This window comes from Microtus ochrogaster, chromosome 7, assembly GCF_000317375.1.
Source record: "Microtus ochrogaster isolate Prairie Vole_2 chromosome 7, MicOch1.0, whole genome shotgun sequence".
In the NCBI taxonomy this organism is placed as follows: domain Eukaryota; kingdom Metazoa; phylum Chordata; class Mammalia; order Rodentia; family Cricetidae; genus Microtus; species Microtus ochrogaster.
Window position 1 is genome coordinate 5,009,739 of NC_022014.1, and position 25,989 is coordinate 5,035,727.

At 47.0% G+C, this 25,989-nt stretch overlaps 2 protein-coding genes across 3 annotated transcripts in view; both read right to left on the reverse strand.

Moving 5' to 3' along the window:
• Nucleotides 1–16,533, reverse strand: part of Trap1 (TNF receptor associated protein 1) — a 34,595-nt gene extending 18,062 nt beyond the window's left edge. Inside the window, exons 1-6 of the mRNA XM_005349239.3 lie at nucleotides 16,446–16,533; nucleotides 9,194–9,358; nucleotides 8,537–8,619; nucleotides 5,620–5,760; nucleotides 2,167–2,238; nucleotides 585–745 (exon numbers count right to left, since the gene is read on the reverse strand). Of these exons, the coding sequence (XP_005349296.1) occupies nucleotides 585–745; nucleotides 2,167–2,238; nucleotides 5,620–5,760; nucleotides 8,537–8,619; nucleotides 9,194–9,358; nucleotides 16,446–16,533 (710 nt within the window). The remainder of the gene's footprint in view (nucleotides 1–584; nucleotides 746–2,166; nucleotides 2,239–5,619; nucleotides 5,761–8,536; nucleotides 8,620–9,193; nucleotides 9,359–16,445) is intronic.
• A 2,805-nt stretch (nucleotides 16,534–19,338) lies between these two features.
• The window catches only part of Crebbp (CREB binding protein), a 146,635-nt gene continuing 139,984 nt past the window's right edge, over nucleotides 19,339–25,989 (reverse strand). The window contains exons 29-31 of one of the 2 annotated variants that reach the window (XM_005349241.2): nucleotides 25,807–25,968; nucleotides 25,235–25,516; nucleotides 19,339–24,005 (exon numbers count right to left, since the gene is read on the reverse strand). In XM_005349241.2, the coding sequence (XP_005349298.1) occupies nucleotides 21,855–24,005; nucleotides 25,235–25,516; nucleotides 25,807–25,968 (2,595 nt within the window). In that variant the 3' untranslated portion in view covers nucleotides 19,339–21,854. The remainder of the gene's footprint in view (nucleotides 24,006–25,234; nucleotides 25,517–25,806; nucleotides 25,969–25,989) is intronic. The other variant, XM_005349242.3, reaches the window with a different exon arrangement.

A 25,989-nucleotide genomic window follows, 5' to 3' on the forward strand; every position in this document is an offset into this window, starting at 1 on the left:
AGGAAGGAAGGAAGGAAGGAAGGAAGGAAGGAAGGAAGGAAGGAAGGGAAAAGAAAGGAAAGAAAAGAAAAAGAAAGATTAGAAAGCATAAAGGTCAGTAGGAAAAGGGGTTCCCACAGCACCAAGGCCAGGGAAGGCTAGCTGGATAGCTGCAGGCAAGGGCACCAGAGGAAGGCCTGTTCCTTCAGCCTAACCCAAACAGGACAGCACCACTGAGCCCGGTAACCCATGCCCAAGGCCACTCGGCTTCCCAAAGCAGAAAAGTCAGGCTTCATGGAAACAGCCCACAAACTGTACAATTGCATCTTAAGGACTTCTAACTCTTGCTGGATGCAGTGGTGCACATCTGTGATCTAACACTCAGGAGCTAAGGCAAGAGGACTGTGGTGGGTTCAAGGACAACCTTAGCTACATAAGGCACTCCAGGATAACTTGTGCTAAATAAATACAAAGATCCTGTCTCAGCACCGAGTCAGCTCTGCAAACACCCAGGGAATCTCTAGTTTGCATGCCAGATGACATTAGACTGAGTGCCATGAGGGAAAGGGACATTGCCTATGTGAGGTGGGCCCCTTCTTACTTACCCATCTGAAAGCCACTGGTAACCTGGGCTGTCTGGGGCCGCAGAGCGGGAATAGACCTCAACTTTGTCAGCCACCATGAAGGCTGAATAGAAACCCACTCCAAACTGGCCAATGATCTTGCTGCTGGTCTCTGCCTGGTTCTGTAGTGCTTCAAGGAAGGCCTGTGGTGGCAAAGACTGCTCAGAGAGGCTGATCCCGTCTGTACTGTGCCCAGTACGGTCCTCTAGCATATGCCAAAAGTGTAGTTAGCAAGCACACTGACCCTTCTCTACCTCCCTACATTCTCATAAAAGACCAGGTCAACAAAAGCTGGAACAAGCTGCCCAAAGCCACCAGCCGGCCCAGACAGGGACAGTATTGAACCCTATTTACTGCTTGTTGCCAACAACTTCAGGTCATATCAGACGAGGAAAGAGGAAACTTGACCTTGTGGGTCAGCAGGTCGAGGAGCTGCTACAGTTGTCTTGTGTGTCATGTCTCCTGGGTCTATACCTTGTGAGAAGTAGTACAAACCTGGTTCCACTGTCCCTTAGTGCCCTGAGATACAGTTCCAGGACCAGGGTAGGGATAAGATCCATGGATGCTAAGCATCTTCTCTACAGGGGTTTCTATATAACCTACACTCTCTGTCCCATACTGAAGACTATCACTGCTTACAGCACCCAGTATAAATAGCCAGAGTGTATTGTTTAAAGAATTAGTGTGTTCGGGACAGACACTACATTTTAAAAATACTTTCACTTTGAGGTCCCATAGACATAGAGGATGAACACACGCTTCTGCGCTACACTCCAGGACTTAACTGGCTATTCTCACATTGTCACTGTCCACTGCTCTGGCTTAAGCTGGCTGCCTAGGACATCTGCAAAGATCTGTTCTCCGCATCCATGCAACACGGCAGCTCCCAGCACATTTGGCTAGTGCGATCAATGAGTCAACTCTACATCTCATTTTGTTTTAATTCATCCAAAACCAGCATGGCAGCTCACGGCTTGTCTCTGAGACAGTGCGAACTACCTTATACAAAAACGCACAAGCACCTTCATGGGTAGAAGTCACAGCACAGAAAAGTATTAAAGCAGAAATTGTCGTGAGACTTAGTTTCTTATTAACGGTGTCATTTATGCAGCAGAAACATACAGAAAACCACGCAGGATGCAGAGGGCCATGCAGCCCTTTGGCCTCTGCTGAGCACCCAAGGACAGAGACATCTTGCCTTCCCAGCACAGCTTCCATCACACTGGGAATAAAATGTCCTTAGAACCACAGCATGTGCAGGCAGGGTGGCCCAAGGTTATTCTTAAAAGCAATGCTGCTTGGGAGAAATGGCTACCTCTGCTGACTGTCTGGGTCAGGCCTTGTAGCTCAGGGGGTGGCTGAGGGCTAACTCGAAGACAAGTCAGGAAATGGAACAGCTCCTCCTGGACTTGGACAGGCAGGCTTCAGAGTGTCCACTCAGTGTGCTGCAGCTCTGAGGAGTGTGACTTCAGCCTCCGCTCTACATGACACCACTAACTCAACTTCTCTATGGTCCCACAGTGCCTGCCCTGGGTGGAGGGACAATGCTCTAGGCTATACCTACCTTTGATCCCGATCTGGCGATTGTGCCCAGGTTGGACACCAGCTCCTCCTGTGTCATCCCAATGCCAGTGTCCTGAAGAGAGAGATACCGTTACACAAAGTCCCTGTGTAGCTAGGCCAAAGCACACGTACAGAACCAGGAATACTGATAGTCTCTGTGACACTGGCTAGGCAGGGCTGATGACGCATACTACAAGCTCATCACAAAGTCCAGTACTAGCTGGGTGTTGGTGGAGCACATCTTTAATCCAAGCATTTGGGAGGTAGAGGCAGGAGGATTTCTGTGAGTTTGAGACCAGTCTGGTCTACAGAGTCAGTGCCAGGATAGGATCTCATGCTACACAAAGAAACCCTGTCTCTAAAAACAACAACAAAACAAAACAAAACAAAAAGTCCAGTCCTGTCAGTTCACAGTATCACAGGGTTAGAGGTCTTGTCACAGGAAACACCCCAGGCCCAGGGTGCAGCAGTACTTTAGTCATTTTTGGAGGGCCTGGGTTTCATCCTCAGTTCCACAAAATAAACAAAACCAATGCTGGGAAGAAGGAAGTAGGTCAGCAAGTCATGGAGGAACACCCTGGCCACACCCAGGCCAGGCAGGAGTCCATCCTCCAGTGACTCCTCTGGGGGCAGTTTAATCCTCTAAGTAGGAAGGAAATCCTGCAGCTCCTGGCCCGTGCATTCCTGGATAGCTGCAACTCTCACGTGGGCCACAGGTCTTTCTCTCCTGCAGCAGGCCTCCGCTAAACTCTGTTCCCCAAGGGATAATGTTAGTATGTGGGCATTTGGAGGTGAGTAGGTCACAAGAACTCTCTTACACACCAGATCAGTGCCCATAAAAACAATACTAATAAAAGTAAAAGGCCTGTGTAATGATGAACTTGCAAGGATGAGGCAGAAGGATTGATGTGTGTCTGAGGCCAGCCTGGGCTACATGGTGAGCCCCAACCAGCTACAGAAGCTACAGAATGCTTGTCTGGCAAGCTCAAGGTCGGGTTCCATCTCTGGGACCACATAGACATAAACCAAGCTCGCACTCCAAAAAGAGGCCGGAGAGGCCTACTAGCACAGTGTCTTGGGTTACTGCTGCTGTGATGAACACCATGACCAAAAGGAACTTGGAGAGAAACGGGTTTACTTCACTCCCAGTTCCATAGCACAGTTCATCATCAAAAGCTGTGAGGGCAGGACGTGATGCAGGGTCCATGGAGGAGCTGCTATCATGGTTGGCTCTGCCTCCTTTTTTTTTTTAAACAGACTCCAGGACAACCTGCCTGGAGTAGCCCTACCCAAAGTGGGTTGGGTCTTGCCCCTCGGTTAAGAAAATGTCCTACTGCTGGATCTTATGGAGGTATTCTCTCAATTGAGGTTCCCCTCTTCCAGATGACTTTAGCCTGTGTCAAGTTGACATAAAGCTAGCTAGGACACAGAATGTGCTAGTGCCAGGGTCATGGGCTACGCAGTGTCTAGACCGTGATGGCGCTCTCTACTGTTCATAAATTATCAGAAGATTGCATTTTGAGCAGAGATACTCAGGCCACTGCATCTGTGAAAGCCAAGGTCTTGGCCATCACAGGCTCTCTTCCTTCAAAGTCCTACCATGCCCTGCTTGAGCTCCTCACTTTTCCACCACAAAACAACTTTTGTTTTCCTCAAAACATCATCCTCACTGCTGCCCACCACACGACTGAAGAGTTCTCTAGACACCGGTGCTTCCTCAACTGAGAAAAGCACAGCCAGCTGCAGAAACTGCTTCCCCTGGGATGTCTTTCCAGGGTAGTGTGAAGGGAGCCCCTGAAGGCTCAGGCAATGAAGTCAACAAAGACAGGAGCAAGACAAGAACTTCGACATGGGGCACAAGCGGCTGGATGGAGGAGAGGGGCTAGAAACAGTGTAAATACGGTTCTCATACAAAATTCTCAAAAACCAAGTAAGTGAAAATCAACAAATAAGCCAACAAAACCACGTTTGCCAATCAAGCTGTAACAAGAGGCTGTGCCAGCAATGTGCAGCACAATACTGCTGGATAGAGCCTCACTGCTGTCATTCTGCAAATTCATGCCTGTTGCATGGGCTAGGACCCAACAAAAGAGGCAAAAAACAACAACAACAAAACAACAACAACAAGAAAAAAATACCTGCTAGCTAATTCTCTCCAAGAAATAGTCTAAGATATAATTTGAATCTTTTATTGTGGAACATAAAAAATAACAACTAAAAAATGATTTTAAAATAATTTATATATAACTATGCTAACAAAATTATATAAAACTTGATTTCTAGTTGGTCATTAAATACAATTTACATTGCAACATTTACCTTAGTATGCCAGGATTTTAAAAACTGCTTTTGTTTGGCTTTGCTTTATTCTGAGACAGGGTCTCACTATGTAGCCCAGGTTGGCCTTGGGTTTGTGGCTCTCCCTAGTCTCCCCAGGGCTATATTATATATATACTATTATAGGGGTATGCAATCTCACCCAGACACACTGGAACTTTCGACAGATTCTTTAAAGAAAAATTTCATGGTAGGCTGATATAAAGGAGAAAGACTTCGTGCTTTTCACTTGCTGTTGCTTTCTTCCCAGACTGACCCGCCACAGTCCAATGAAAATCTCAAGTCCTATACAACATGACAAACTGACTCTAAAATTTATACAAATACAGAAAACCTGGGATATCTTTAAAAAGAACTAGTTGGAAAAAATAGATTGTTTCATTTTGAGACTTGTTATAAAGTTATCCTAGCAAAACCAGAGTGTTCTGGGATGCTGACAGGCCCGGAGTCTGTGAAGGCCACTGCGTTTCCGACCATGGTCCCAGGATAATGCAATGGGGTAGAATTCTTAAGACAGTGCAGAACTGATAACCATGGACACAGGACAAACTTCAGTCCTCATCACATCATAATGTAAGTTCACTTGCAAGTATCACAGATGTTAATGGAAGAGCTAAGAAAAAAAAAAAACTTCTCGTCTCCTCATCATCTGAATGCATGTTGGTGCACACGTGCGTGCAAGAGCGCGCACGCACACACACACACGCACATAAATAAAAATAAATATACCTTTAAAAAGAGAGAAAAAATGATAAAGTCAGACTTGAGGGTAGGCAGAAAGAATGACAGAGAACTTAGTGTATAGCAGGCTCCAGGTTAACTCCCAGCACCACAAACAGTGAAAATAAAACCTCCATCACTCTCATTCTTCAAAAGAGACCACTGAAGTAATAAAGAGGCAAACCACAGCCTTTTGGGTAACAGTAAATTTCCTTCTCTTCTGCCAGTGCCTCTAAGCTTCCTCCCAGGGGTGAGTGAGCGAGAGCAAGAGTCCTCAGAGCAGGAGAGTGCTCAGCACAGCACTTGAATTCAGCTGATCTGGGATGCAGGCCTTCCTGAGTCTGGTCAGCCTTGTTGCTTCTTGAGGAGGAGCTAGGTGATGTCAAGACAGAAGTACCTGAATGGTGATGGTGCCCTTCTCAGCATCAGTCTGAAGGTGAATCTCCATTTCTGGCAACACCTGACCTTCAGACACTAGTTTGTGCCGCAGTTTTTCCAAGGCATCGCTGGCATTGGAGATGAGCTCTCGTATAAACACCTAGGGAACGGGAGCAAGAGGCAGCAAGATGAGTGGCACTGCCTGAGATCTGCCTGGTGAGTTTGCAATTGCTGCAGTCGAGGCCCGCGCGCAGTCTCCCACTGTGGACGGTGTGTCCTCAGTCCATGCTCTGGGGCAAACCTTTCCTTTCAGGGTGTTCAACGACACCTGAAGCTACATGAGAACCCAGACTTTAAGAAGCTTGTAATGGGCCCTTTCTTAATTGACTTGCATGGGATGGGAAGCATTCTCCAAATATCTGTCTCTCTTACTCTATGAGGAAAGAGACACTGATAAGCCAGGCTCAGTGGCAGAGGCTTATAGTCTCAGCTACTTGGGAGGCTGAAGTAGAGGACTATGAATACAATAGATGAGCGCAAGGAAGCCTGGGTAATTTAGTGAGACATTGCACCCCTCCCCCAATGGAGGGGAGGCTAGGAATACAGATAGAACACTAGCTTAACGCACACAAGAGCCTGGCTTCAATCCCTGCCTCCGTGAAAACAAAAACTATTGCTTCACTTCATCTAGTGGGGATCAGACATTAGAGCCTCGACCTTCCATAGAAAAGGAGGTGAGAGGCCTTGACTACACACAGAGCTCAGGAGAGCAGATAGGAGACAAGGAGCTGGTTAATGTGCGATCAACACAAGCACCCCCTGAAGATCCTTCAGTTCTGTCCAACGGGTGCTCATCTACTTCAGAACCTTGGCTAACATCAGTACCACTGAGCAAGCAACAGTGTCTCCTTTTCAGCTTTTCCTTCCTTTGATTCCTATGTCCCAGGCTCCCAGTGCTAGAATTACAGTGCACAACCACCCCTGAGGGTAGCACTTTTTTTGACCTTTCCAAGACAGAAGTGACATTGTCACTCCTATATGGATTTTGGTTTTGAGACAAAGTCTCTCTGCATAGCTCAGGCTGACTTCAAACTCACAATCCTTGTCTTACTTCCCCCCAGAACTAAGACATCGGGCATGATTTTTAGCACCCCAAAATAAATGTTAATCCCCTCAAAAAGAATCTTTAAAAATTTAAAGATTTTTAAAGGGATACATGTCTGTAATGCTAGCACTTAAGAGCTGGATGTGGATGACCTGCCATCTTCCAGGAATGTTTCCAAGTGACAAACACAAAGAGAAAGAGGAGAAGCACCAGATACATGTTCTCCACGGACTGTTCTTTTGGCCATACACATGCACATCTACACGAAGGGTGCCACTCTAAACATCAGGGGAACGAGCACTTTTCAGACAGGAATGTCGCATAAACACCTACGGTGTCACCTAGCACGCTGCTAGCATTGTTGTAAACATGTTCAAGGCAAGCTTGCCAAGAGAATGACTGTGCATACCGAACATATTAAGCTCTCTGAGAGCTTACACAGCTTCCTGACAGGGGTAAAGGAAAATGGCCAGGAAAAAAAGGAAGCCAAAGAGAAAGGCACCTAGGCTGAATTGAACTGCTGGCCTACTGCACCCAGAGAAGTAAAAACTATCAGGAAGAGCCTGAGCTGCCAGGGCCTGTTGAGCTCCTACCTAACCTCTCTCGCCCCCTCTGTTGTTTAAAAGTCAGTGGCCCTGAGTATTTGAGGCCCTGATGGACATTCCTAGTCAGGCTTAAAGTACAAAAAACCCAAGTGAAAGCCTTAGACTGAGTGTGTGTGTGTGTGTGTGTGTGTGTGTGTGTGTGTGTGTGTGTGTGTGTGTAGTTCCAGGCTGGGCAGTGGTGGCGCACACCTTTAATCCCAGCACTCAGGAGGCAGAGGTAGTTGGATCTCTGAGTTCGAGGCCAGTATGGTCTACATAGTGAATTCCAGGACAGCTAAGGCTACACTGAGAAACCCTGTCTCAAAAACCAACCAAACAAACAGACAAAAATTCCAGGTCAGGCCAGCAAGATAGCTACATAGGTAAAGGCACTTTGTGCCAAGCCTGATGACCTGAGTGTGATCCCAGGACCCACACGACAGAAGAAAGGGATCCACTGACCACGAGTACTATCAAGCATGCACAAAACAAATAAATAAATGTAAGAAAAACATTAAGTGCAAGGTCACCCTCAGCTATATATGTGAGGCCCTGTCTTGGAAAAAGGAACTGAAGTTCTTTCTGCAGCAGCTATCTGATCTGTGCCACACAGGTGTGGGCCACGTGCAGTGGAAGAGGATGGTCAAAGCAAAAACAGACCAAAGTGGGCGCCCATGCCCAGTATCTGGGAGACTTAAAAATTATCAGCAAGCTTTAATTAACTCCCAAAGTTAATTTTGTCCGAAGAATCATCTGAATAAACTAGGAAACAACACTGAAAGAACTCCTCTCACTAGAGATCCAGATGAGCCTGTCACAGCTCACTCCTGGGTCTTCCGACAGCAAGTATGCGTAGTGATATTTCAACTGTATTTTAATAAGCAAAGTGTGCCTGAAGATCAGAGAGTAAAACAGCCACACTGGTCAGCCTTACAGACCAGACAGTGGTGACACACACCTTTAATCCCAGCAACCACACTAGCTGCCATAGAAACCAGATGGTAGTGGTCCACACCTTTAATCCCAGCACTAGAGAAGAATATAAAACAGGAGGAGGCAGCTCTCAGTCTCATTCTGAGATTTCTGGAGGCAGGATCGCCGTTTTGGTCTGAGGTAGAGGTAAGAGCCAGTGGCTGGCTGTTTGTTTTTCTGCCCTTCAGGCTAAACTCCAGGTTCTGTCTCTGGGTTTTATCATTCGCGCTACAAGCACAGCAGCAGCTCTAGCTTGGAGAAGGCACACATCTTACCTCTTTTTCCGAGTACAAGGAACGGGCCACAATGTCCAAAAGTTTCTTTGTCTCTGCCTGGAACTCATGTTTAGAGACAGAACCTGGTGATGAATCATAGATACAATCAAGAAAATTGCATTTTCATTTTTGTGGAAGAACACGCTACTATGTAGCTTTTGAAAGGATGTTTAAGGTTCCAAGCAATGACTAAGAGAAGTGGACATGTAACGCTCTCTTAGAATAAAGAACACGGAGCAACTCTGTGGCCACAGAGAGGGTCATGTGGGAACTAAGGAAGGGTCCAGTAAGAGGGGAGGCCGGTTCCCAGAGTGTGTGGTGGGGAATTTCAAGTTAGCCTCAACTACCAGGTTCTACAGTATATTCTCCAAAAGAATGTGCTCCAATAAATTATTCAAAAAGCAAAATTATAAGAAAGCCTCACTTGTCAACATCAACAGTTCTGTCTGTGTTTCCATCAAAAGCCAGAGGTGGAGCCCTCAAGCCTGAAAAGCGCCTTCCTGCCCTACATCAGTGATTACTACCAGATGTGTCATTCAGTGCCCGTTGGCAGCTTCTCCGGGTGTCCACCAGAGGGGGCCAACCACATCAGGTGACAGGAGCTGCAGGAGTTGAGATGGTGAACTGGTCCCAGAAGAGCCAAGTCTCTAGGCTTACCCTGCACAGCCTCAGTGCTGCTGATGATGGAGTGCAGGACCTCCTCCTTCTTGTCCTCGGCTGCATGTGTGCTGTATAACTGTCCTGCAGAGATCCTTGAAGTCAGGCTTTGTGCGGAGCCCGTAAACTGGACTGTGGTCCTCTGAAGGTGCAGAACTGGCTTTCCTGAAAAGACAGTTGTGAAAAATGGATAGGAATTTTATTGTAAGGTGGATGCCCCAGCTCACTCACACTGTGCCTGTAGTGGAGACCAAAGTCTAAGGCCATCCCATCCTTATGAGAATGGAGGCACAGTTGTAACTACGGAGCAGGTAGTCACAGTGGCCTTCCCTCACATGCTGTCAAATGGAATTTACCAAAAGGTTGGTCTATGTTTAGCCAGGAAGGGACTTAGAATTGCTTTTGTAACTTCCTGGCAAGCCTGGTGGGTCCTGAAACCTCTAGCATAGAACTAGATATTAGGTGTCTCCACTTGGTGGGATCACCCTAAGCCTTCACAGCCACAAAAACCTAGCAGACGCTGTGCTTCAGCCGGAGGCATGGACCTGGTCTCTATCTCTCAGCAGCCAAGGGCCAAGGCAGTAGGCATCCACCAAGTATAGTAAGTCCTCAAGACAGTGTGGACTGAAAGGACTTGAGACCCTCCTGCCAGCTACTGCTCACCCTTAATTCTAATACAAGTAAGAATAAAGAACATCCAGAAATGAATAGTTTTTAAAAACAAATATATCTGGGCCAGTGAGGTGGCTCAGCAGGTAAAGATGCCTGCAACCAAGGCTGGTGACCTGAATTCAATCCCTAGAGCCCACATGATGGAAGGAGAGAACCAACTCCTGGAAGCTGTGCTCTGACCTCAACACATGTGCCACAGCACACAAATGCCCAAACATGCAAATCTAAATGTAACTATCTTTTTTTTTACTGTTTTAAATAATGACTATGAGTGTCTGTGTATGGGGTCTCTGAAGCACCATAGTGGGCAGAGTAAAGATCCATGAGGGGCAAGAAGGAAATCCGGTTCAACATGACTCAGTAGCCGGTGTTGGCTCAAACTTCTAGAGTCTGACTGTGGCAGTCTATTGCAGGCACAGTTAAGTACAGTAGTTGGGGAGGGTCTCCTGCTGTAACAATCCCCTGTGCACAGTGAGGCATAATCACATCAAAACCCTTCTCAAGCACATGTCACTTTTCCCATGGAGATGTGTTCTCGAGACAGGCTGCATGGGTGACCTTAGGGCCCTGGGGAGGATCTGCTGTGGTCTGTCATACAGTATAGACAGTATAGTGGTCATTCGGGTATATTCACCACAACAAGTCCTGGTTGTGGCAGTATGGGGGACCCCCTTGCCATACAGATAACAGAAAGGTCACCTAAACTATCAGCTACCTCCGGTCCTGCTGGTGGGATCTTGGTATGACCTGGCTGTGCAGAGAGTGCAGATTGAGGCTACTGACCTCAATCCCAGTCTTCTGTGTGGAAAAGCAGGCTATACATCTTTTCCTTTGAAAAGACAACCCTGCATGTTTAACATTCTGAGTTTCCCTAGTGCTCCCAAAATCTGTGTATGAGTTATGTACACATGAGTGTATGTTCCCAGAGGCCCTCTGGAGCTGCCACAGGTAGGTGTGCTTGGAAGTGAACTCAAGTCCTTTGCAAGAGCAGTAAACACCCTTAACTGCTGAACCATCTCTAAAGACACGTTTTTTTTGGTATCCATAGTAACGTAAACAAGCTACTAGGCCAATAGACATAGTGAAGCCCAGCAGCCAGGGAGCTCACACATCCCTGGAAGATGTGAACAGTGAAGCTGTGCATGAGAACTTCACTCAGTGTGGTAGGTTCAATGAAATAATCCCATAGGCTCAAAAGACAGCACTATTGGGAGATGCAGCCTTGTTGGAGAAAGCCCACTGGGGGTGGGCTTTGAGGTCTTAGAAGCTCAAGCCAGGTCTAGTGTGTCTCATTTTCCCCTCACTGCCTGATGATTCAGATGTAGAACTATCAGCTAGCTCTCCAGCACCATGCCTGCCTAGGTGCCACCATGCTTCCCACCATGACGACAATGGACTAAACCTCTGAACTGTAAGCCAGACCCAATTAAATGTTTTTCTTTATAAGAGTTGCTATGGTCATGGTGTCTCTTCACAGAGAAGAGAAATCCTAACTAAGACACTCACGAAGAATGGGGTTTGCTGGATCCTACCTTGAAGAACCTCTACAGACAGGACAGGGAACCCTGATTGCTTTTCGGGCTGAGGGGGGGGGCTTAATTGGGGAAAAGGGAGGGAAATGGGAGGCGGTGGCGGGGAAGAGACAGAAATCTTAAATAAATAAATAAATAAATAAATAAATGAATGAAAAAAAAAAAGAACCTCTACAGAGATGTAGAACCTGTAAGAACCTCACTGCTATAGGCTACAAACAGGAAGACAACAGTATTGAAAAACATTGTCAAAGACATGGAAGGTACATCACCTGTCACTCAGGATAAAGAAACAGTGCACCTCTCTCCAACAATGGTTAGAAGCCGCAGTCCCCTGTGAGTAGACTTGGTAAACGTGATATGAGTTTACAAGTAATTAGTTTTCCAGCATGATTTTAAAAATGGTTTTTTGGCCGGGCGGTGGTGGCACATGCCTTTAATCCCAGCACTCGGGAGGCAGAGGCAGGCGGATCTCTGTGAGTTCGAGACCAGCCTGGTCTACAGAGCTAGTTCCAGGACAGGCTCCAAAACCACAGAGAAACCCTGTCTCGAAAAAGCAAAAAAAAAAAAAAAAAAAAAAAAAAAAAAAAAAAAAAGAATTATTTGAGTGGGGGGGGGGCTGGAGAGATGGCTCAGTGGTTAAGAGCATTGCCTACTCTTCCGAAGGTCCTGAGTTCAATTCCCGGCAACCACATGGTTGCTCACAACCATCTGGAATGAGGTCTGGTGCCCTCTTCTGGCCTGCAGACACACACACAGACAGAATATTGTAGACATATTAAATAAATATTTAAAAAAAAAAAGAATTAGGTCGGGCGGTGGTGGCGCACGCCTTTAATCCTAGCACTCGGGAGGCAGAGGCAGGCGGATCTCTGTGAGTTCGAGACCAGCCTGGTCTACAGAGCTAGTTCCAGGACAGGCTCCAAAACCACAGAGAAACCCTGTCTCGAAAAAGCAAAAAAAAAAAAAAAAAAAAAAAAAAAAAAAAAAAAGTTTTGAAGATGACCATAGTGTGTAAAGCCCTCACAGAAATGCCATTTTTACTGCAGCTCACAAAGCTAACCTCTACAAGGATTGCACACACATGTTCAGCTTGGTAAATCTAGTCACCAGTCCAGGGCCAAGTCTGAAACTGTCCTGGGTACAGACTGACATCAAGCACACTAACACTCTGTGAATGAGTCTGGGGGAAGGGCTAGGACCTGCAGCGCTGCTCTGGAGTGCAGACACCATACGACCATGAGATAGACCCCTTGTTTGTAGACCAGTGTGTGCGCCTGTGTGAGTGCAATCCCTAACCCCATTTACTGGCTGATAGACAGATCCACCCTCGGAGCAACAATCGCTACTAGGGTAGGAGGGCCTTCTTAACTGTCTAGCAGTCACTCCTGAAAGCCCCTTTCTTAGGAACGTATCAGTCTTGGGCAAACTGGAATTACTCTGTCATGCCCAAATAAAAGGAAAAAGTGCTCTGTGTGATGGCACACAGGTGAGCCTGGAACTCTGTGGTGCCAGACTCAGCAACCTGAAGGTTCTTTCAGTGATAGAGCCTTGGGATGATCTGAGCAAAAACAGTAACACTGACTACTACAGACTTCAGTCTAGCAAATACTAATCCATTCTTTAATGTACAGGGAGAAGGGACAAATATATATATATGAAAACTGCCATGGGACAACAGAAAACAAATATATCTGTGGCAGACAGAAATTACTGACAGATGTCAAAAAACAACTATACAATATTCATGCATCCTGAAAAACCATTTACTGATTTCAAAGAGAAAGTCAGTAATTTTGCTGGGGGCAGGGAAGGCTAGATTCCTTTAGTTAAGTAACTCCCACATAAGAGATTTGCCAACATCATAGTGTATCACACCATCCTTCCTCTGGTATCTTTTTGCCAAAATTGCATCTTTATCTAATCATAAGAAAACGTTAGATAATCCCTAATCTGATAGACAGCCTAGAAGACCACTGGCTGGAATTCTAGACAGACAGACAGACTGACTGACTGAAGGGAGCTCAGAGAGAACAGAAGACAGAGGAGATACAACCAAAATCAGGAATACAGGATCAAGAGTTCAAGGAACAGCCTGAGCTACGTGAGATCCTTTCTTAAAGATTTGAGGGGACTAGCAAGATGGTTTAATGTGTAGTGTTTACCACAGAAGCCAGGAGACCCGAGTTAGATCCCTGCAGCGCACATAAAAGTGGGAGAAAACTGCTCTCTCAAAAGCTGTCCTCTGCACACACACTTAAGCAGTACATGGCAGCAATACAAGCATTTAGAGAGCTAAGGCAGGAGGACTCCAAGTTTGAGGCCAGCCTGGGCTACATTAGGGAAACAATCAAGCTCTTTCTGTCTATACCTTGTAGATAAGACATGAAAAAAAAAAAAAGACATGAACTGATCTCAGCTGTTGCTCCAGCCCTGTGGATGCTTATACCATGCTCCCCACCATGACAATGACAGACCAACCTTTTTTAACAGAGTCAGAAATTTGTTTATCACCCCTGTGAAGGGAACCAACAGACAGCTGAACAGACTTCCTACTCCTAGTGTGGAGGACATGCTGATGCCCACAGTTAAGACAAACCAGAACTAAGAAAAAAGGTTCATCCAGCAGTGGTAATTTGACAGCAATAAGTGTATGGTAGAAGAGAGGCCATGTCTTTATTCTGAAGATAAAAGCAGAGGACACAGTACACAGTACAGATGAGATGAAATGTTCTGCCGTCATAGGGCCAGCTGTGAAGGACTGCAAACCTGTGGTCCAGAATTATAATCCAAACAGCACTGCACGATTTTCCTGTGTACTTTGTAAAATATATCTATTAAGAAGTCTTTTCCAAAAAAACGGGAGGGAGGGCAGATCTGATTCCAGGTTAGCTAAACTTTCTGTGACTTGAAAAATAAATATAATATCTGAACAAGACACTAAACAACACCATTTGCACAATATTGGCTTCCTCTGCCTACTGTTCACAGTAATCTTTTCCACTATGAATTTTCTATGGTACTCATTTAAAATTAATGTTGTGTGCTGGTTTGGACATTCTTTTTATTAATTTGTTAATATATAATTTCTCACCAAATCACAACAGGGACAAGTTTTCATTTCCTAGTAACAAATTCTTATAAGCCAAAGCATCTACGATAAAAGCAGATTTTTCTTCAGCCTGAGAATATAAACCCAGTAGTCACTATGTTCCATCAGAAGCAGGTTTTGGTCCAGGGGCATAGGGCGCCCTGTAGAGGTTTTTCAGACTAGCTTTCAAGAGGAAAAAAAAGTCACCTGACCACAGAAGCCACACAAGTAAGCTACACATGAGCTGTGGGCTTCAACTTCAGAAAGGCTGCCCAGCTTTCCTCCAGATCTCTCACTGTTCTGATTCATAACGGCACCTCAGAGGTGAACAGTGTTGTAAGTTGTGAGATATGTTGATGTTTTCTGGAGTTACAAATCTCAATCAGAAAATCGCGATGACACAGGTGAGAGTTAGTTTTCACGGAGTGCCACTTCCTGTCTGGCTGAGTTGCATCCTACCATGACAAGTTTATTATAGATGACAACTGTGAACTTAGAACAACCACTGAAGACAGAATTCAGAAACAATCAATCAGTTAACAGCAGGGGGTCCTGGAGGGCTGATACAACATCAAAGCAGACCGAAATCCGAGCTTTAATGAAGTAGCAAAATCGCCAATAGAAAATGTATACTAAGTAAATGTTTTCTCCCCATAAAACAGACCCAGGGAAATCCCAGTCGGTGAAAAGCAGCAGGAAATTTTGCAGATTAGCTTCCATGAGACCCTGGAGTCAGCCTTTGTGAACAGACTGGGCCGACTAGCCAAGGCTGAGAAGGTGTTTGCAGAACATTATGCAAGGATACAAAGAAGAAATCTTAGAGAAGATACCAATCCAGCCTTAAACAAGGTGTCTTCTATAGTGGGTTCTTTTTAATATTCTTGATGGTGCTGGGGACCAATTCAGGGCCTTTGCAAACCAAGCACAGACTTTATATGACTGAGTTACACACTGGCCCTTGGGGCACTGTTTTGTTTTGTTGGTTTTTTTTCTAAGACATACTCAAATGTTGGAGAAGATACTATGGAATAGACAGTTTTGAAATGAGGATACATACAATGACAAAAAGTATTCTGAGCACTAGGCAACATTGGCACACGCCTTTAATCCCACCACTCTGGGAGGCAGAGGCAGACACATCTAAGTTTGTGGCCAGCCTGGCCTGTGTAGCAAGTTCCAGGCCAGCTAGAACAACACAGTGAAACCCTGCCTCAAAATTAAACAAACAAACAAATAAATTTAGACACAATTTGGCAAAATCATGTAACAAAAAAGGCACTCTGAAACATCGATTCTAAAACCGATACATGTGCCTAAAGATTAAACACTCCTTCAATCTTTACCACATTGTAACAGTTTTTGATAAGTGCTACAGAACTCAGTAGCCGAAGGAAAGCCGGTATATGTTAACGTGAGAAGTTGTGGACGGAATGTTGGAAAGCTTGGAGATTCTTCAGCACAATTCATATTGGGCTTGGACCCTTTTATTTAAATAGTTGTAAACACATATACCATATATGTGTGTGTGTGTGTGTGTGTGTGTGTGTGTGTGTGTGTGTGTAACGCTAACACCGTCACCGTTACTCGAGTGGGGGTGGGAAAGCACAGATTAAGGTCTTCCCCTCACCCCATTCCTTGTATCTTCTAATTGCAGGTCCTAGGAATGCAGGGACCAACCACTGGGAGTTCACTGAACTGAAGTCCGGGGTGACCACTGTTTTTGTTCAGTTTCTACCCCAGGGCTTGAGCTCTGCGAGAATTAAGCGTGTGCAACGACCGCGTGAATTTGGGTCCTGATTGCGGAATCCAATCAGGAACGCCAAGGACTGACCAGCCCAGGCTGGGGGAGCCCGCCTAGAAGCGACCCTAGAAGTGACCGCACTTCCCTGTCCCAGCGCGGCAGCCCCGGCGCTGTGAGGCCTCGAACGCCGCCTCTGGGCTCTCGCGCCGCGCTCACCTCGCCGGACGCCCGCCAGCGCCGGAGCCCGCAGTGTAGTCTGCAGCCCGCGGCCCCACAGCAGCGCAGCCCGCAGCTCGCGCGCCATGCCTCCGTCCCAGCGCCGCGAACAGCCACGAGTGGCGAGGGAGGCCTTCCGCGGGGGCGGCGCAGTGACGTCAATGCGAGCGACGAGCTCGGGCTGCCCAAGGCTCTGCCTGTGCGGGAACGTGAACGGAGCAAAACCCCAGCGCAGGGGCCGGAGGACCGAACTTTTTGACCTTGGAATTTGTGGGGGTTTTGTCCCCGGAGTCGCAGCTGCGCTGGGCGGGAGCACCCCATTCTCGAGACTGGAGTGTGGATCCAGCGGACCTACCCACCCATGTGCTTCTATGCGTTTGGGCCACTGGAAGAATCTCCTACAGCAATGCAAAAAAGCTAGTGACGAAGAGATTTTAGGTTTCACCGTTCCCAAAACGTGAAATCAGTAACCAACACCTCCAGAACTGGACTTACCCGTTTATTGTGACTTTCTCCCTACTGGTAGTTTGTTTGGGGATCCAGGCCATAAACGTGGTCTGGATACAAACTCTCCGCCACTTCGTAAACAGATTGCTTGTCGTAATCTCAAAACAAGGCTCAAACGGCTCCTTTGTAACAGGTTCTCACTTTCTAAATATATTTTGCTATGATCAAATTTTACAAAAAAATCAAAAGTTAAAAAACGTTAACGCGGTTGCTTAGCTTGCTACTAGACACTAGTCCCAACGGCTGGAATATACACACCACACAAAACTAGTTAAGATTTGTAAAGTCAGGAGGTGGTGGCACATGCCTTTAATCCCAGCCCTTGGGAGGCAGAGACGGGGATCTCTGAGTTCGAGGCCAGTCTGGCCAACAAAGCAAGTTCCAGGACAGCTAGGATTGTTACACAGAGAAACTCGTCTCGAGGTGGGGTAACCGCTCCTGCCAGACTTTAAAGGTCGGCATAGGGCCATGTTTAGGAAAGTTCCAGGTTGAATATGTCAAGGATAGCTCACCCATGCTTGATTTTATAGATGGAAAATAGAAAAAGAATGTACAGATCCAGGAGACTGGAGGATTGACTCGGTCTGTAAGTGCTTAATGCCCTGATAGCCCCAAGAAAATGACAGAGCAATGTGTGCCTGTAATCTCAGTGCTAGGGAACCGAAAATCCTCGCAATTTGCTGGCCAACCAATCTACCTAAACCTGTTAGCCCCAGGTTCAAGGGAAAGACTGTTTCAAAATGGAAGGTAGAAAGGAGCAATAAGACATGATTTCACTGTGTACCTCATGATTATTCCCTTCCCCTCAGTTCTGCTGCATGGCCCACATCCTCCATAACCAACCCCAACCTTCGTTGTTAGAGTCCTACCACACCCTTTCCTGGATCCTTACAGTTTCTAGCTTCTGCCTCTGCTCACAGGCCCTGCATCACCTACCCTACCCTGCTTATGTCCCATTTATGTCACCACATAGAATAGCTTCCCCGGAGTCTTGAGAGGCCCCACGTCTCATTCTGTTTTATCCCTTTAACTTTCTATTCTGGAATCACCTCTTCTGTCACAGCTGACAGAGGCATCTATGGAACACCAGATCTGGCTTGGGGAAGAAGTTTAGAAAGGTGAAGTGGCATTTGACAAAGGAAGAGGAACCTGGGCTTTGTAGTTAAGGATGGGATGTAGGCTCTGCCATTGTAAACCAACCGTAAGCTCTCCTGTGAGAAAAATTTTTGACCTACGTAGTATCTACCAAGGGCCAGGAACAGCAAACGACTTCCCACAAAATTCCCAGGGCCTTCTGTACACTCCAGTCCAAGATAGAGGGGTTGACAAACAGGGGTCTACTTCAAACACCACCTGACATTTATCCCTTGCTGTCTAGGCCCACTTTACAGCTTGGGACATTTAGAATTTCTTTGAACGCTCACTCCAGGAAGGGACATGGAAAGTTGTCTTGTCTTAGTGGCCCTTATCTGTGCCAACATCTGAGGAGTCCTGGGCAGTATCAGCAGGCGGGAGAATACCCAGAAGACATGACAGGAACTCAATTCTGTGGCTAAGCTCGCCAGATTCCCTCTGAATTTGATTAGCGAAAAGTGAATTGTTTTCTAATAAATCCTCTACAAACTGGTGTGAACATGGCGACAGCAGTGTTTTAGACAATTTACAACAGCGGCAAACCCATTCACCCAAACTCACTGGGGTTTGCTTTTAGTTTGGGTTCTGGACCATTCCCTCAGTATGTTATCACTGCTCCCCACCCTGCACCTAGAATGAATAACCAACGCATGTAAAGCACCCACTACCTATCAGGCTCCTGTGTATTGTCAGTCCTAGATGGCCAGACTTATTCCTATATTCCCCAAGTTTGTTAGCGTCTGGACACAGGACTGCCTCCCAGAACACTATCCTGTATTTTCTGGCATCACAATGGCCACCAAACACACAATCATCTTGATGAGAAATGTTTCCTTCTGTTATTAACACCAGCTTATTTTGTCATGCAGCACTAGATTAAATGTTGATTCAAATGTGACCTTTCCTTTTTTGAGACAGGTCTCTATGTAGCCAGGGAGCTGTCCTTTAATTCCCTATGTGGTCTCTGGGTTGGAGACCTTCCTGATTCCTCTAGCTCTAGCTTTTCTGGGATTAAATGCATGAGCTACCATGCCCCGCTAGTCCCATTTAATAGAAATCAAAAGGCAATTTACATGTCTTTACCCCAACAGTGCAGAAGAGCACGTCATCTGCATTCAGTCCTTAAATGCTAGTTTGAAGAGCCTCAAATGCATGCAGGGCTGACACCTGGCATCTCCAGTAGTTTAGTGACTAGCAGTTGAGTTAATGCTAAGGGGATCATTAGCCAATCGGAACCACCTTTGAATCCAAGCAGTTTTACCAGCTTTTATTATAAACACCAGCACATTTCAAGTTCCCTCTTTTTGATCACAAATATAGGACTTTTTTCTTCTCCTCTTAAGTATACAGCATGAGACACAGTGTCTGGGCACTCCAGCTCTTACAGAAATTTCCTTAGGACAAACTTAGGGATATTATCCATAGCCCACATCCTCAGGCACATCCTCTGACATCCAGCTGGACAACGGCACAGGATGCAGACTCCTTGCCAAGTGCCACCTTCTGAGGTGGGTGGAGAGCAGCTCTTCTGGGGCTCCAGTTCCTCTTCTTGTTTGAACACATGGCTTGGGACTTCCCAATTGGCAGCAAGGGAATTCTGAAGAGAGCCGAGAATGTGCAAGGACCCATCAAGCTGAGCAAGGACGGAGCATCACCTCTGGAGGACTTGGGACAGGGCTTAGTTGGGGATGTTAGATGATGGTCTATTCCTTACCTGGTCTTATCCACAGTATTAAAATTCAAGATTCAAAATTCTACATTCAAAACTCTAATCTTGAAAGGCTTCCTCAAATTTAGATTTCCAAGTATCATGAATTTTGAAAATACTTTTGTGAACTTAAAAGGCCAAAAGGAAGGATATTTGGGTCATGATTTCTAAATTTAGCTACCCCACCCCCATCTAGACCACTCTTTTGTTGGAAGACAGGTTTTTTTTTTTTAAAGGTCCCTGGGAGCAGGAGGCCAGGGGTTTAGTTCCCCTGTCAGTGGTCCTCCTCTTAGATGTGACATTTACAGTATTCAAGGAGCTACCAACCCCTGCTCAGAAAGGACACCTGTTACTGGACTTCACAAGCCAGTAAGGCCATGAAGTAGCAGCCCCCAGGGTGGCACCAGACCTGCAAAGCCCTAATGAGCCACATGAGGCAGGCTGATGGAGGTAACCTCCCTGTTTAACATTTGGGGAGGGGAGGTCAGGAACCACCTCAAGTCCCTGGAGCACCCTTTGCATTGATTGTGGGATCTGGGTAGAGAAAGAGGGGGCTGTCTGAGAAGGGGGGGCAGGAGCCCTCCCACAAGGGCAGCTGGCCAACAAGGAGGAGGACAGGAAGAGTAGGCTAGAGGCAAAGTGCTGTTTCTGACCCAGTGGTGATTGTCCCTCATGGCATGGGTGACATTCACCTGTGAGTACTGAATATGCAAGGCAATGCTGAGCTGCCTCCTGACTCTCTGCACAGGGAGCCCCCCTCCCACCTAGTGGCTACAGCCTGGGACACTTCCCAGCTGCAACTATGACTGCAGCCCCGACCTCTCCACTCTGAGCGAACAATCAGAACCATGTCTTACAAAGAACAGACTCCAAAAATATATATAAATAAATAAAAACCTTAAACATTCTTACAGGGATCTTAAAGAACAGAATACATGTTAAAAACTTCAGTAATTTATATCAATTTTAAGCGATACTTTATATACAATGGGGAAAAAAACACATGCATAGTCCAAATACAATGTTGAAAACAGCATTTTCATAACAAAAAACCCCCGAACACTAAGTGTTAATACCATGTACATGAATTCAAGAAGGACCACCCTTTTTGTCTGTTGCACACAGTTTATTTAACAATATGATATAAGAAATGAGTTGGTACGTTACCATTCTATACAGTGATTGAATCTTCTTGAATTTTCTTATTTATAGTAATTATAGCGCTTGCATGATTTACACTAGAATTGCTTTTCCTCATTTCAAGTTTCACATAGAAGAAAGAAAAGAATGCTTCTTCTCTATTAACATTAGCATGGTCTAAGAGAGTGATCATCCCTATTTTTGTCTAAAACCAGTTTTATCAGAGAAACAAAGCAACAATTTCTACATCTGCAAGACAAGAGGTTGGCTTAAGCCAGCATGTATAGATAAATGTGTGTGGGTGTGTACATGTGTGCACGCCGGAGTCAATTCCTATCGTCCAGGGGTAATACTTGGAGATGCCCACAGAGTTCACTATAGAAAAAAATCTTCCCGCAACATCAGCTCGTTATCGGGACACATTATAAGATGCATTATTTCTGGAACCAGTTTCTGAGTATTATTTTTTCTTTTCACTTTTAAACATAAATGTTTAAGTCTTGAAAATACAAATAAGAAATATGAATATAATGAACTTGTTTTTCCCATTAAAAAAAGGCATGAGTCACCAGCAATGACGACAAAAAGAATCCAAACAACCCCCCACCCCCGAAACAAAACAGAAAAAAAAAAAAGAGAAAAAAAGCCAAGAGAGAAAGAGAGAGACTGACCAGATATTTAAATCAACTGGTTTTTAACAAAAAATATATTCTTTGTATTGTTTCTTTAAACATCAATCCACCCTTCCATGCTTGGGAGTCACAGTCCCATCTAGGCTTAATAAAAAGAGCCCAGATGCCTGGATTTTCAGTACAAAAAGTCCAAGAACATGAAAGGGGAAGGGGGAAAAAAAACAAAAAATGAAAATAATAAAATAAAATCCCCAAAACAAAAAACAAACACCCAATGCTCTCATAATGCTACAAACCCTCCACAAACTTTTCTAGTGTGTCTCCCGTGGTATCACCAACCAGGGACAGTTCACTGGATAGCGCACTCCTGTTGGGGGTATTCAGCTGGGGGAGCATTGCACTCTGTTCAGGGTTCCCCAGGTGTCCCTGATCCATGGAGCTGGCCATGGTGACTGCGAGTCCGGGGTGGGGAGAACCAGTCTGGGGTGAAACATGGTGTGGTGAAGGCTGGGGCTGTATCCGTGGTGACGGGCTGGAATGTGGAGGCTGGGATTGGGGCCGCGGAGACTGGACAGGGGCTGGAGACCGCACCTGGTTACTAAGGGATGTGGCGATCTGTTGGCCGGGGAGATGCGAGGCCTGTGGCTGTCCTGAGAGCATATGCTGCTGGGGGCTCATGGGGTTCGGCTGGCCTGGGGACCCAATCTGCTGCTTCATCTGCTGCTGTTGCAGAATCCGCTGCTGTAGGGCCTGTTGAATGTTGGGGGTGCTATCTGCCCCTAGCCCAGGCTGCCCCATTTGGCCAAGTTGTCCCATTGGAGCAGCCATCTGCCCCATGGAGCTGCCCTGGATGGGGAGGTGCTGTTGCATACGTTGCTGCTGCATAGCTGGGGCGTAGCCTCCAGGTCCTTGCGGCTGCTGGAACTGGCTGTGTCCTGCCATGGCTCCGGCCATGCTGGCACTGCTTTGCTGTTGTTGTTGTTGCTGCTGCTGTTGTTGCTGCTGCTGCTGGTGCTGTAGCAGCTGTCTCCTCACCATTTCTCGGTACTGTGGATTCATGTTTGCCATGTTGGGGTTGTGTCCCGGGTTCATGATGTTCAGAGCTTGTCCCTGGGGGTTCAGGCCTCCCATCGCCTGTTGCTGTGGAGGCACACCAGGCCGTGGCACACCAGCCTGCATTGCACTCAGGTTCTGCAGGCTGGGTTGCTGGTGCATGCCGGGCTGGGGCTGCATACCAGGCTGGGACTGAAGTCCAGGCTGGGGCTGCATGCCAGGCTGATTGGCCACATACTTGGCTGTGCGCTGTTTGATGAAAGCTGCCATTAGCTGTGGGTTTGACTTGAGGATGTTCAACACCTGCTGCTGCTGCTGAGGGGAGCTGGGTGACTTCAGGGTCCGGAGCAGGTCTTGCAGGGCACTTGGCGAGATGCTCCTTGGTGGCTGGACATTGGGCATCCGTGGCCCAGCCACAGCTGCCTGGGCCTGCATGGACATTACAGGCCTGGGCATGCCTGGCATTGGCTGCTGCTGGGGGATGGGTGCCTGTTGCCACTGCCCAGGTGGCATGCTAGGCATGACAGGCCCACTGACTTGGTTGGGACGGGGCACATTCAGACCCACAGGGGCCATCTGGTTCCCTGGGGTTCCTATACCTGCACGCCCTGGGGGCATGCCATTGTTGATGTTTGCTCGGTACAGGTGCTGCTGTTGCTGGGCTTCCCGTTCAATTTGCCGTGCTGCTTCCACTGCCGCAGGTGGGGGCTGGGCGGGGGGCGGGGGAGCTGGTACCTGGTTGGTAGGCTTCCCAGCAGACACTATTGTGGGGGGCTGAGTCCGGGCTACATTAGGGAAGCCAGCTGATGACATGTTTACAGGTGAAGGTTGAGGCTGGGCAGGGGGCTGTGGTGTCTGGGGTGTGCTGGGCTGCTGTGTGGGGGTCCCGGGTGGTGCTGAGGTAGGAGAAGGCAAACTCTGCTGAGGCACATTGCGGGTGTTCATGGTGGCCATTCGCCGGCGCATGAGCTGGGCCTGCTGCAGGCGATGCTGGATCTGCTGCTGGCGGAGCTTGTGTTTGATGTTGAGGCAGAAGGGCACAGGGCATTTATTTTCTTGGCAGTGTTTGGCGTGGTAGCAGCAAAGAGCAATGAGCTGCTTGCACACTGGGCATCCTCCGTTAGTCTTGCGCTTACATCCCTTGGTGTGCTGCACAACTCGTTTCATCTTCTGGCAAGATGGCAGAGAGCAGTTGGCATTGCGACACTGGCAGGCATGGACCAGGGACTGGATGCAGCGTTGGATGCTGAGGCGCCGGGACTCCTGGGGGCTCTTGGACTGTGGCTCACCTTGACTGCTGCCCTCATCATCAAGACCCAGCCCCCACTTTACCATCTTATGGGTATGGCTCTTTGTGTTGTAGCAATTGATACAAAGGTCGTAATCCTGTAGAGAAGCAAAAGGGACAGACCAACATCAGCATAGGCCCAGTATGAGCGAGCAGACACTCTTGGGCATGGGTCAGAGTATAGGCCCAAGGCTTGAGCAGTTATAGTGGTCTCCTTCCCCCACCCACTTCCTTCTTTATTTCATGTGCTTTGAGAAAAGCATCAAGACCTTACCTTGAGACTTAATAGTGAGAAATAAGAACACCGTGGTCATTTCCTCCTAGTGCTACCAGAGGATGTCAGACACTATCCCGGGGAGAAAGGCATCAAATGATCCTCCCCCCAAACAGAAGCCCAAGTGGCTGAGAGATACTTGAACTTAGGAACTAAAAAGGAAGCATTAAATGTGAAGGATGGGGTTGGGAGAGCGCTCACTGGGTAAAATAAGGTGATGGTCAAATATGAGGACCTGAGTTTGGATCCTCAGCATTCACACAAAAATCCACTGCTTATAACTGCAGCACCGGACAGGGAGGAAGTAAGTGGACTGCTGGGAATTGCTGGTCCCCAGCCTAGACCAAGGTTCAGTGACATATCTTTTCTAGGGAAATGAGGTAAAGAGCTACAGAGCAATTCTCCTCTGGCCTCTGTATGCATACACACAAATAGTTCACATACACATATCCAAACAAATCTACCCAAACAAATCTGAGGATGAAGTCCTAAGGCTGGGTGTAAAAATTGTGCTCAAAGAAAACACATAAAATCGTAAAATAGTGAAGTAGAAAGAGGATAGAGAAGCCTGGAGAAAGCTTGGGAAAAACAAGAATTGAAAGGTAAGCGAAGAAGGAAGAGTTAGACAGCTTTTGCCCTGACCAGAACAAGCTCTACATGCTGAAGACAAACTACACACAGCACAGGAGACAGTGAGCCTACCAGTGGTATACATGAAGATCCTGCCATTAGACCTAATCAAAGGTGTCAACCTGCCATCAGGACAAAAGGTATCCCTAAGCACTTAGCAAGGCTAGGAAGAGATAAATACACAGGAATTCCTGTAGAATCAAAGTGTTCCAAAGTCTTTTCAGAGTCAGGCTGCCTCAGCACATGGCCTGTAGCTTTGCGGACAAGGGCACAAAATAAGAGGACAACAAGGGTGGCTGGCTCCCCATGATGGGAGAGAAAGCACAGTGTTGCGTAGAGATGACAACATCTACATCCATTCCTGATGCTGGAATTCTACATCTACCTATGGGGAAAGGTCAGAAGGGAGGTGGTGGGGCTTACCTCACACACAGTACAGTGCCAGCGTGTCTCTACGTGGTGTTTACACTCATTGCAAGTATAGACAAAGCGGTCCTGGCCTTGTGTGTGCAGCTCCACCAGCATGCACAGAGTGGACCATTTGGAGCGGCGTAAGGAAGAGAACTCCCAGTGCTTGTCTCTGGCCAGAGTGAGGAAAGCATCACGCCCATCCATGAGATCACAGCTGAGCAGGGGGTCAGGGTCCACAATGGGGGGCTGAGTGCTGATAACAGGTCCAGCATGCAGATGAATCACAAAGAAGACCTGAAAGGAGGAGCTGCATTAAACCCCACAGAGAGACAGCATGTGCCAAGTGTCGGGCCACATCTTACTTAACCAAACCCAGAGCCTGCTTGAAGCCCTGGTTTCTTGGGATGGAACAACTAATGATAAGACATACAATGTATTAAGAAACCACTGTTCCACCTTATACAGAGGTCGTCCTCCCTTCTATCAAAGACTTGTACAGGGAGCCTCAGCAGAGCAGGCCTGGTGCCTGTTGTTCCTCCAGATTCTGAGTATCCCCATAAACTCCCACAAGACTACGCCATTACCTCCTTATGCTTCTCCATGGTGGCATATAGCTTCTGGGACAAGTCGTTGGACACATTGGGCATGCTAGGCTTCTTCTTGTTGGCGCGGCTAATGCTGCTTTTGTTTTTGTTGGTCTTCTTATTGTTCTTTTTCTTGGCATTCTTGCTGTCACCTTGACTGCCCTGTAACCACATGCAAAACTG